Source organism: Varroa jacobsoni, unplaced genomic scaffold (genome assembly GCF_002532875.2).
Source record: "Varroa jacobsoni isolate VJ856 unplaced genomic scaffold, vjacob_1.0 scaffold_1019, whole genome shotgun sequence".
Taxonomy (NCBI): domain Eukaryota; kingdom Metazoa; phylum Arthropoda; class Arachnida; order Mesostigmata; family Varroidae; genus Varroa; species Varroa jacobsoni.
Window position 1 is genome coordinate 1 of NW_019213921.1, and position 13,197 is coordinate 13,197.

General features: G+C 42.4%; 1 protein-coding gene across 1 annotated transcript in view; it reads right to left on the reverse strand.

Annotated features, from left to right (window-relative positions):
* Positions 1-3,952: 3,952 nt before the first annotated feature.
* Positions 3,953-13,197, reverse strand: part of LOC111265854 (mitogen-activated protein kinase kinase 1) — a 40,080-nt gene continuing 30,835 nt past the window's right edge. Inside the window, exons 3-6 of the mRNA XM_022842823.2 lie at positions 8,756-9,029; positions 8,190-8,386; positions 7,575-7,828; positions 3,953-6,878 (exon numbers count right to left, since the gene is read on the reverse strand). Of these exons, the coding sequence (XP_022698558.1) occupies positions 6,725-6,878; positions 7,575-7,828; positions 8,190-8,386; positions 8,756-9,029 (879 nt within the window). The 3' untranslated portion in view covers positions 3,953-6,724. The remainder of the gene's footprint in view (positions 6,879-7,574; positions 7,829-8,189; positions 8,387-8,755; positions 9,030-13,197) is intronic.

The window sequence follows — 13,197 nt, forward strand, 5'->3', positions numbered from 1 at the left end:
CTTCATGATGTCTGTACATCTACGTGAAGTAAACAATAAGCGACAAATGGAACTAGTGATGAGACAGGGGTGGCTGCCTGTCCGCCGCGGAAATGATTTGTTTGAAACTACAAAGAATTAACTACAATCGAGAAGTTCCAGAAGCAGTGGAATCGAAGGCTATAAAATATGATGATATATCGTATAAAAATAATGATAATAATGTCGTATCGTATATGTGGAGGTAACTAAGACTTCGGCGAAGCATCTTGTTCATGTAGATAATTTCACTTCTCTGAGGGGGCACTTTATCGAACGCTTATGACCATAACGCTATTGGTTAAGGTAATGACCGACAATTATTACTCATTGGAACAAAACTAATAATCGATTCGGGACGCATCTTGCGTGCTGATCGCGCACTCTTGCGCAGGCCTGCAAAAAGTGCTATGCCAAGCAGTGTCTCCGACGTGACGATCTAGCGCCATCTCAACCTTGGCGATACAGGATGAAAGAAAACGAAAGAAGTCATTGTGTCTGCTCAGGTGGTGTCTCCTTGGTGGCAAGGAAAGACTCTATAATGACAAAAATTATTATAATAATATGATTAATAATTAGAATGATGAACGTGCGCCCGTTTTTCGATCCGTCTATGTGGACGACAACGGACAGGGCAAGTCGGTAGAAGTCTGCTAGGCGATCGCCCGTCGCAACAGGACGTGTCAGTCATTGAAGAGAAACAACCAACAAAAAGCGAGGGCTGAGCGTGACCTGAACGTGACGGCCGTCCAATTCGATGACGTATTTAGATTAAATAATATACTATTGTAAATGACCACATACAATACATAAACAAAGAGAGAAACGAACACACAATGGGCTTTTAGCTAGCGATACTATATATATGCGCGAAACAGAAAGGTGGAGTAGGAAATGTCGGACACCTGCTGGAAATTTCAAGGCGCGGACTAGCCTGAGACAATAATAGGCTCTAAGGGTGTGAAAAATGTCGAGCCAAACAGTCTACAGGTGCATCGTCCTTCACTCCTTGTGTACAACATTTGCTTCTTCATATACGACAGAAAAAAGGAAAAGTATGGAGAGAATGAAAGGAAGATAACGAAAGAGGAAAACGAAAGACAAATAAAAAAAACACTTGGTCGACAATCACTCGTGTGTTTTCACTTCGCTTTTAATTAGTACTTCAAATATTACCACTGGTGGCGAAACTTAGCTTCTAAGCCTGGCACAGATTACTCGATCTATGTCGCGCGGGGCGGTAAAATGCCTAGCGGCACGTAAGATTCGAAACATAGAGACTCAATAGATGCAGCGGTCGTATACAATCATGCAGACCTCTCTTCTGCTGTTTACGTAGAGGTGTTCATTGTTTTAAGATCAATAATGTTGATTATCAGTGAAAGTTCTCCGTAACTAGAGTATATCTAGAGTTCAGTTTGCGCATGAATTGGACATAATCTAACATACGGCTATTCACTGCTTGGTGTTCCCAGCGGTACAACATACCAGTCAGTTATGCTGCACACCATAATCTCCTGCACAGGGACAAAACCACTAGGTGATACTATAACGATGTCTTGGCTATTCAGAATAATTAATAAGGAATAATACCGTATCCGACAAAACATCGGATTAGCTTAAAACGGGCTTAGTGCAGCAAAAAAGGGGCAGAATTTCCATAAAATTGTTTATTATTTTCAAGGCTAGATGGGCTGCGTCTACTCTAGCTTTGCTGTAAGATATTGCTTGATTGTGAACTTCACTGATTGTTTAATTTTTTATAACAATCATAGTAATAGCGTTGTCAAATAAAGTAAGAAGACTCCAAGCAACCCGTAAGAGAGCGATGCTCATTTCAACGAATAATATTAGACCGTAAGTGTCATTCCTATCACCGTGTCAATATGAACTAGGGTAGAACAAGCTCGGCCATACTTTGTGTGTATGGTAGGCGAATGCCGTTAAGTTGTACAGCGTAGTAAGGGCGGTAAGAGAGATAATATGGCAGAAGATTACTCAAGACGGCCTTAATGCCACAAAAACACCTAGATGGTGACCCAATAAGCTCCATCAGTCGACAATGTTACAGCGGAGCTGGGTGAAGTGTTACGGTAGCAGAACAGGCAGCTAATAGTAGGCAAGCAAAAGCCTTAAGGCCATTGGATTCTAGTGACGCGAGCTAGAAGTTACCATGCAGAGACGGAACAGAAACTGTGAGAAGCAAAATAATGAGCGAAACGCGTCCCCCTCATTTCGACCCCTTCTGGCCACCGTTCGACGGCGCTGGCACAACACAAAAGACGTACGAGCTACTATCCTCTGCAGTCAAGAAGACCAAGTACCGGATGTTCTTGCTAAATAGTTTCTAACCATTAGGTAACTAAACTTGACCACGTATAGTTTCGTAAAGCGTACAGGGCAGATAGGGGTGAGATGACTAAAAGAAGATTAGAGGAAGAGTAGAGGCAAGCTAGGTACACCGAACTGAGCAATCAGCCGACCGGCTGGTAGGCTATTGCTAAGCAGAAGGCTCACAGGACCACAAAAGTGCTATGTTCTGCCACTAGGAGGACTGGTACTGGAAGTAGGCTATACATAGACTGCTTAGTTGTTTCTAGCAAGCAAGCGAGGGTGGGGCTCAGGAGCGCAACGACGCGGATGCAACGTGTCCTGCCGGCTGGATTGGTTCGCCAAATGCATTAGGCCTCAACAAGCTCAGCCAGCTCCTATGCACTGATCACATCAGCACACAACGACTCGTGCTAGCCCGGGCGTGCTATCGTCCTTATAGCAAGGTTGTGCGAGTCGGTAAATTCTTCTACCTCCATAGACTTACGTAGACTGAGCGACAAATGAGAAGTGAGAGCACAGTCAAAGGGGAGACCATGTAAAGGCCAGCGGAAGCAAGGATTGAGGAAGGATGATATACTGGGAAAGGCGATAGTTGCAGAGTTCCTAGTTAGGCATAGCAAAGAAGACGCAGAGACTGTCTTTTGCAAAGGTTGCTCAACAACTTAACAATGGTAAGCGATAAGTAAACCCCATAATGTACAAAACTGCTCTGTCATTGAGCTGAGTTGCATCGTTATTAAATTCGGTACAACAAACAGTTCTTGCTTTGTGTATATCAATATAGCAAATAAGCATATAAGTTATTAACAATATGACAGGTATTCACCAAACACGCATAGGTCTATCTACTTACTAATTGATTTTACACGCCTGTACCTTATTGAATTTACGGAAACCGTTTCTTTGTTACGGCTTGGCACAGCATACAATAGTCAGTGCAGCTTTTAGATACGAGAAATCGACAATATGACAAAACTAGAGACGGAGAAGCAAGACATTTGCCGAGCTCAACAGCGACTTTCCGAAAGATCTCCGAAGGTTTCAGCGCGAGTACAAGTTCCCTAAAGATCCAAAATAATGCTAAAACAGTTTCAATCCTTCCAAAAAGGGGATCAGCTTCGCTGATATAGCGGCAAACGCCACTGTCGAATATATCTCTCTTTACACTACATAATAGTATCTACATTTGGATCTCCACATAAGAGAACGGTGAGACCCACTATGGGACGTTACCATTATTTTTTTTTACAATAACCCAATTACGATTTGGCCTTAGAAATGATTCTATCTTTGTTACAAATGCACCCCGTACGCATTGACTACTAATTGTATACTCAAATGCATTGCCTGAAAACCTGCTGCGGGTTAAATGTAGGCTATTGCATGAACCAGCCTTTGAGCATCAACTTCAACCATTAGTGGAAGCGGTTCCCCTATAAAAATCCCCTTGCCTCTTCAGAGAATAACCATTAACAGTAACTCAAAGCTATTAATAAACACAGACGCGACTTTTTCGTTAATACCAAAAATAATTTCTTACTACATAGCTCTGCGGTAACATAATGGCCATCAACAATCGTCAATAAAAACTCTAACGATATATTTGTACTCATCACAGACGATTTATTTACAAATATAGATTTTGCCGTCGGACCTTGTCAAAGGGCAAAATGAATAATGTAATTAGATAGAGTTCTCTTCACTTTCCTGTCGGGTAAATCTGCACGTGGCGATCATTTTCATTTGTCCGCTCCTGTATTAGTTGGTGGGGTTCCAGTGAAGCTGAAGTTATTGGATAGTGATCCGATGTATGTGAGATATAGGCTTGTCATTTGTATGTGGTAGTGGTAAATTTCGATTATTTTGTCTAATGTTCACGTTCCTAATTAAACAATTCACACCGATAACAGTGCCGTAATAATCTCACAAGACGGTCTCGAAACTATCACACCAGAAATTAACACATTTCCGACAAATCGCTCCTTCCTTTTATTATCATGTATTTTTTTTACCTTGTTTTTTATTTTCAATCTGTCTTTTAATTTTCCTCTCGTTCTCGACCCCATCTTCGTCTCTTCATATAGAAGAGGTGATGATAGAAAATCACAATAAATATATAGTTCCGAAAATAATAAATAGGAAGTCGCGTAAATATTAGATATTTACGTATAATTATATATAAAAATTATATATACATATAAACGTGTACATACACACACATACTCGTTTATATGTATATATGATTTTTTTTTTGCAAAATATATATATATATATATATATGTATATACTTTAAGGTGAGAATTAGAGATTGCGGGAGCAACATCATTGTACGTTTGTGTCGGACACGTGCATATTTTTTTTCGTGTGTATGTGCGTGTGTTCGTCTGTGCTTGGTTCCAAAAAAAACACCCCACCACCCATTAGATAATTGGTAACGATCAGTAATAGCCAACAATCGTCACTGACCATCGTGAGGCCTTATTTCATATTCGAAACGTAAGCGTTTGTTTCTGTAAAATTCTGTTCTAGGGGGCATGGAGGGGAGCACACGGCGGTGCTGCCTCTCCTCTTCAAGTATTTCACCCTTGACCTACCTCGTCCTCGCCTTCTTAGGGCAAGAACTGTTGATTGTATGATCCATAATGAAACGTTGTTTGTCAATGTCGTACTAAACCCGACAGGACTAAGTGGGAAATTACAAAGGGTAATTGGTGCATCTGATTTGTTTAGTTGGGTCCATTGGGCTACTATTCGTTAAAGGCTTTATAGGGTTATCCTTAGCACAACAACGTAGGTGTAGCATAATCTTGTCGATCTCCCGTCCTTACTATTAGCATCATTTGTAGCCTCAATCGAACTTGTGAAATCCAGAGCAGGACAGATACAATGCCAACATTGTCGGTAAATTATTTCTGACTATATCTCAATGATTTTGGTAGTCAAGTGATTTGGTGAACTACGGATACCCATGCTCATATTGTAAACCAATCTTATCTAGCAAGTACACGTGCACTCTTTGTATAATTTTGTTTCTGTAAAACAAAAGGAATGGTGTGCTTTTGCTCGGAGTCTATTTGGATAAAAAATTGTCGAGTCAGTATATGATAATTTGCTTCATTCTTTCTTATTGTTTTGTTCTTGCTTGCCCGGTATTAGCTTCGGCCGTATTATGAACCGTCAGACGGCGATCCGGTCGATACCGTATGCTGCCCTGGGCTACGAGCTCATCGTTTTTTGCCACCATCGCCCTGTCACCACCATTGTCCTGTTTTCTATCCTTCTGCCCGCTAATATCCTGGCAACGTGGGTAGGGGAACAACGGGCTCACTGTTTTGGCCCTTCTAGAATAAGTCTAGGGCATCAGCATTTAATCAAGGCTAGTCGCGATGTATAAGAGAGCAAGCGACCATGAAATGTGCTTTAGGCGGTTGTCTTGCTTGCATGCTGGATTCAGTATTTTGAGGTTTTACTTGTCCTGGATCCAGTGGCGACTAACACAGGGTAGGCTCGTGACGCAGGATCCACTCCAAATTTCATCGTCCATATTGTTCCTTATCTTTGAGTATACAGTATAGAAAGTAACAGAAGAACCAGTTGTTTTGTCGTTAACGTAAGCAACCATTACGTTAGTTTTTTTTATGTTACTTTTTTTTTTATTTCTGATGTGTTTCTTCGTCTAGTTTTTTTAATGGTAGCACGTTTCAGGCATAACCTACGATAATTGCTATTCACACTCATTTGGTGGAAGGGAGAAGAGCTACAAAATTCGTTTCCTATATTTCATTTGTTTATAATTGTTATTGTTCACAAAGCTCAATAACTATAGGAGAAGCTTTCTTCAAGGTATGCCTCTTCTCGCTCCTACAATATGTCTGTCCGGCGGGTCCTGCTGGTCAACCGATCTACGCTTCCGTGCATTGTAAGAGTAACCCTGACCGGCCGTGCAAGCAAGACGAAAAGTAGCAGAATGGCTACATGATCATAATCTTTATTTTTTTTGGAATGCGTTTTCCTTTAGCACCTCTCTTTTCTTCTTTCCTTCATTCTTTTCTCTTCATTCTGTTTTTCTTTTCTTTGTTTTTGCAAAGCAAACATTGCCCCCCAGTCGCCTTATGGAAGGCGCCGCGGCCGAAGCTGCAGCAAGAAATTCGTCGGTCGACAACCAACTATCCTTTAGTAAAGCATTTGTGACTGGTATTGTTGTTTGTTAACGCTAATATAAGCGCTCGCACGTATTTAGATTTATATCACGTGTGTAGTTACTTTTGTGTTGCGCACGAGCGCCGCCGCGATAAAGTATCAACACGGAGCTTGCTTGACGTTGCTCCGTTGTGCCATCGGTTGAAAATGGCGCCCATCCGTCTCATGCGTTTTACTCGGGCGGCGTCGTGGCCTGAGCATCGTTCACTCCGACAGTCTGACAAACCCAGCCCGAGAAGTCGACGTTCTCCTGTTCGCTCTGCTTGATCCACGGATGATCCATGAGAGTTTTGAGATCGCCACGTTCACTAGGATTGCGTTTTAAACTAAAGCCGAAAAAAGAAACGAAGCAAAACACAAAGAGGGTTAACGATGAAGGCGCACTGAGGGTGATGAAGCATGAACCATGAATTTTTTGATGCGCTGATCTTCGAACAATTCGCTCCCGCCTTTTCGGAGATTCTCTTTCTAGTTTGGCTACCCTCTTACCATCCTTTTCCGTGCGTTTCCACCTGACCACCCCTATTCTTAGCTGCACATATACACTCACCTGCGTATGGTCAGAAACGTAATCCCCACGCAGCGCACCAGGACTTCATATCAGACTAACTATCGATAAGTACAGAGCTATCTTTTTACGTTCTTGTCGCCAGTTCCTTACAACGCAGCGTACAAATCGTCTACAAAGTGTTCCCGTCCAACGAGTAGATATTTGTGAGAACGTGTTGTCAATAAAAGCCGCAACCGAAGCGTTTCCTAGGCGAACTTTACGTTTTGTTGCGAAGCAATGGTCATTGTTTCGCTGGTCTAAACTAAATAATTGAACTGGGCAAAACGGTAGCAGAAGTTCCCATAAAATATTCGAGAGGCGTCAAAAGTGTTGCGTTTGCAATTTCTTTTGCACCCTAAATACTGCGGACATGATAATACACAAGTGTACCTTAGTAGTACACAGTACATACCTTTTCTATGCAACAGTCGCTTCTATTTTTTGCTATCAGCCTTGATAAACGAACGCTTACCATCTATCTACAAAGTCCTTGAAGTCGTCGCTAAAGACGCCCTGGGGTACGGTCGGTGGAGCTTCGTTTACAATATAATCGAGCAGCTCGAAGATGGACATCGTTGTCGGCTGCTGGTCTTGCGGGTTTGCGAGCGGGTTATATTGCGCCCCAAATATGGCTGACAATTCCTTGGAGTCTGGCGGCGGGATAGGGTAGCGTCCGATTGCCATCTCTACTAAAGAGAGGCCAAGCGACCAGATGTCTGATTGTACCTGCTCATATCATAAGGTTCGACACAGGGAGGGCAAATGCACGAAGGACTAGCTGAGACACGAGAAAACAGTACGGCTCCTAATGGAACCCATAATAAACGACACATTAAATGCTGAGATCACTTTTCAACCTTGTTAAAGCGATAAATTAAATGAAAAAGGTGAACGCGCAGCTTCCAACAGTTCGCCAATGGCTTAATTCAAACGCCCATTTCTCTATGAGGCCAGGCGTTTGAAAGAAAAAAAGGGACAACTTACAGGACTTAAGTAAAAAACACTTGTATAAAGGATGAATGAAGTTATTTTAGATTTAAAAAATTATTCAAGTGGGAGTAGATTTTATTTTTGTGTCTTCCTTTACCGTATAATGTGTGCCCTGCAACCGCTCAGGCGACATGTAGGAACGCGTTCCAACGAAAGAATTGGCCATCGAGTCGATTAACTGACCACTCACACCGAAGTCACAGATCTTAATCTCTCCGCGGCTGTTCACCAGCATATTGGACGGCTTTATATCCCGATGCATAATCTGGTGCTTCTCCCGAAGGTAGCTGAGACCTGCAACCATAAAAGGGCAAAAGCAACATCATCCGTTAGCTGACTTGGTCCGTCAGGGGAAGTGGCCATACAGGTAATCGCCTGGTTACACCCTCCAGGAAGATTGCTTGCCTATTCCTCCAAAAGCACCTACGTTTTCATTCTCAGCCACAGAACCCTTCAATGCCATATCACCTTCTTGTGCAAGCCTGCCTTATTTTCTAGTTCATTCTAAGTTCCCGCAGTCGTCACTCTCTCTTTCTTGTTAGCTTCTAGATTAGTTTACCCTTGCGAGCTAGGACGGTTTACAATTAGTAGCTAGGTTAATGCAGGCAGTGCGTCGAATGTTCTTCTAGCGCTGTTTCAGCAGTAATGTCTTTAGCTCTGTACCTTTTAGAACGGCGATTGTCACCTTGCCAAGAATATTCTCTGGTATCCGGCCGGCCTTCTTGAGGACAAGGTCGAGAGATCCACCGTCCATGTACTCCATACACACGTTTATCTCACCATCGCTGTAAAAAGCTCCATAAAAACCGACGATGTGTGGCGAATTGCACTCGTGCAATACCTTGAGCTCGCGAATGATCTGGTTGCGGATAGCAGGCTTCACTTCAAGGTGAATCAATTTCCGGGCCATGATTAGGCCTGTTGGCTTATGTAAAACCTGTATAGGGAATAGAGAAAGAAAGTGATTTGTAGCACACAATAATGATTAATTTGCTGAATCGGCCTGTGTCTTCTGATTATCAGAGCTTATTTAGAAGCCAGGCATTTGAGTCTCGTAATGGCGTAAGTTTGAGTTAAGAGCTGGTTTAGAAACAGGTAATGAAAAGCAGTCACAACAGACTAACTTACAGTTGTAATGTACTTAACGAAAGGGTAAGGAACGCGCAAACAGAGTCTGAGTAACTGAGTCTCTGTTAATATACCCTTTTCCCCTCCCCCGCCCCCTCCCCCGCCCCCTCCCCCCACATGCGCACTTGCCGATGCTCTTACATTAATACGAACAAACTTACTGCACCACACAAACAGCGTATCTGTACTAATTCTCATAGGTATATTTCTACCACAGAAGTTTATATAGGTAAATCATTCAGAACGTACTCATCGGATTATCCGTAAACGAAGCGATCGAGATGGAAAACGCAGATGTCTGAACTGCACACATTGTATGGGAGCTATTATTACGCTGCCAGATTATACAGCGGAACTCCGACCTCATAAGCCGAACAACTCTGAGATTTATATAGGCTAATTTCTGAATGTTCGACCTTGACACAGCGCCCATTTTTCGAGTTTCTATTTTTCTATAGTCTGCTCAATCGGCATTTTAATTAGATCGAACTCCGTTCGCAACTGTCACAATATACGCGCTTATAATGTACATGTATGCACTAATTCTTGCACACATGAAAATGGCTAGAAGAATCACGTTCTTCACCGCTGCTAAAAGTTAAAGCTAGCTATTACACTGAAGGATATTTGAGGCACCGAAAGCGTCCTTTGAAGGCACGCGTAAAATTTTCGTCAGGCTATTGATCCGGGCAGCTTGTTTACAAATCTATATAATTCTCTAGCCTTGACCTTGACCTAAAAACGTTCCTTGTCGCACCATCGCTAAGTTTTTCTTGCTACTATTTTCATTCTGACGGGTCGGAACACTTCCGTTGTAACTTGAATGGACCCGTTGCTCGTTTCACGGATGATACCGCTATGACAGAGGCTGGTCTAGGATAACGATTGAAACTTGTATGAAACACGTGGTCGATTTAGCGATGCCTGATTGCACTGTTGTTAACCCCTTCAAAGTACAAACAATGCGTATAATAACAACCCTAGATGTGAATATTTATGCTTGTAATCTTTGTAAAAATCCAAAGCCATCCCATTGAATCAGAGCCGCCTCATGCTGAGTGATCTTACTGAGAGCACGAGGCGACTTAGGGAGGCGAGAGGTAAATTACGAGGATATCATAGCAACACGTAAGATGACCCGGAGGATCCCTAATACTTTCTATGCACAACTAATATACGAATACGTCTACATATACCCTGCTTTTGGGTCAAGTCTTTATGTAAAACGCAGTCCAGATGAAAACGACAAGCCGCAAAAAGCAAATAACCTGCCGCAAAAAACTAATATTACTGGACAAAAACATCCAGTTAAATATTGCATTTTTTATTACCGTCAGAAGATATACTGCGTTCACACAAACAAACAAACAAACGTAGATCGGAACAGAACGAAGGGAAAACTGCTTAAAGAAAGCTGTCTGCCCTCATCTCGCCTTCTTCTATATCGGTATTCCTAGTGAAAGGTCGTTGCGCTATTTTTCCGACCTTTGAGGTCGTCTCCAACAGGATCTTGCCGCTGCTGCTGCTGCTGCAGGACATAAGTAAACAACTGTTGTTTTTCATCCTGTTACATGTAGCTTTATCTCGAATAATGAAACGAGTTCGTCCTTCGAAAGCCGTCCCGGTTGAGCGTCTGTTACTACTCGTTGTTTCGAATCCAGCGATCGTTTGTTTATGCTGTCACGAATTGTTTAGCCTAACTTGAGTTAGCAGACATAATTTCGGCGCATCTAAGCACCGGGATGAGAGCTAGGGTTTAATCTCTTTAGCCGGGAAACGGACACGCTTGAGGACAACTGTTGGCGCCGACGTAAGCAAAAGTTGCAAGCACTCTGCGGTCGTTCAGAATGATGGCAGCGGGAGCATTGCCTGTATATTCGTTGTTATCTACATTCACGGAGCCTCATAGTTTCGGAGTGCTGCTTCAGAATTACAGTAAGCGGGTCGTATTCGTTTTCGTCCGAGTTACAAGGGAAGCAATGCATTATTAACGGACGCATGTGGTACATTCTGGAAATCCACAGCCACACTGCTCGATACAAACGACAGCCGACTATTGCACTGTAGTGCAATATTCGTTGAAAGAAATACCGAGAAGAGAGAGAGCTATAACGTTTCTGAGTGGCATTCTTATCTGGCGGCTTTCAATGCTGTCGATAGCAGGGAGAAATACGTATACGCTAAAAGGTTGAAGAAATAGTCTTCGATTTCGCGCTATCTGCTTATGCTCGAGTTGTAGCAAATTCACCACGGGGTATAATAGAAGTGGCAATGGTCTTCTACACTAATATACTTTTCTTTTTAAAACTGTCCCATGACAAGGACATTTCCTTCAAAGGAAATATTCAGAAATGTTTCTCTAACAAATAGCATCAATATGCTATACTTAAGGAACAAGATTTCCATCAAAATAATCCACTGTGTAGTTATCAATTAGCCAGTACTAGAACAACAGATGGTTGAATGGCAAATTTCTATAATTTAACTCTAATATTGAATTGTCGCATGAGGAAACAAATTTGAGTTAACAGAATTTCTTAATTAATCTATGAAAAGTTTGGCATGTAAATTAGCGCGAAAACTTCTTCCTGCATCTGAAATCCACACGCTAACTTCGTCAGTAAAGGAAATCGAGAGTGTACGAAGTTTAGATGTATTCAAGAATCCAAACAGGCCAAACACTCATCCCGTTAGTCAAAGATGTATCACGCATACAGAGAGATATTCGTTCATGATTAGCAAAGGCCAAACTAAAATTTAAATGACAGAAAAGACGGTTGTAGGACAAAGAAAATCTAGAAAACGATGCGCAGTTCTCAGTACGCGTTTGTCGGGCTCATTCTATTCGGGTGTTGCTAAAAAATTAGAGGGTATATCCTATTTTTCCTGATTAAGGCTCTGATAGTTAGTCCATGGACACGATTGCATACGGATTAACATTGCGTACACTCTCGAACGCTGCCCCAGGAAATCACGAAGAATGATACTCATCAAATGGAAACGTGGTTTAAAGCAATGCAGTATATAGTGCCGTGTCTTGAAATATAAAAAACACGGGGCGCCCTCTTTTGACTAGGCGAGTGTAGTTTAAAAGTCAAGGTTTAATGTGACTCCTAAACTCCGAGACACATCCCGCCACAGTCAGCAACTGCGAGGAGAACACATTTGAAGCTTTAAGAATTCTTCGTCGTACTTTTTTGATTGCTAAAGACAACAGTTTTGGCAACTGCGGGTTCTTTCCCTGCCATGTAAGTTCGACTCAACGCTTCCCCATGACCACTTAGACATTAAAGCAACGAAGTAAAAGAGGCTGGCTTTATTCAGCGCGCACCCAGAGTTGCCCATACAACATATACATGCGATATTAGACTCCGCCAAGGGCACTTCCATATTGCCATCACGTAGGTCTCTGGGCTCGTTTCGCTTAGGGCGAATCTGTTGCAGTTTTTGATCTACTTGTTCACCTCTCCCGTTTCCTGCCACCTAACATACCCTACGACTAACCCTCTAGGTCGGCCGGTGCAAATTTCAAAGTTCAACGACCATTTTGGCGCTGCTTTCGGCCTCGCTTGCTTTGGACATTCCTGGCTTCCGCAGTTTCGTTTCATCCCACATGTTCGACTGCCACTACCACGATAACCACCAGAGAGCAAAGGCCTGCCTTGTCCTTGGTGCGTACAAACTTCATGTCTAGGTGCCTTGTCCTATTTCGCCTCCGAAATTGGCATTTGTCTGTGTCCTTTCTAACTAGCAAAACGATGGTCACCATTGTACACCGCACAAAACTTCCACATTAAATGTTTATAATCTACATTACGGTGTCTGAGTTCCACAAATTGATAATCAGTTATTCAGCCTTCCTGAAAACGATAATCGTATGATTCACCGTTGATGAGTAATTTTGCCTAAGCAAGGTAAGCATATTTGGAATTTAATTAATAACAGAGTAAGTTGGTGCAACAGAACATGGTACAATG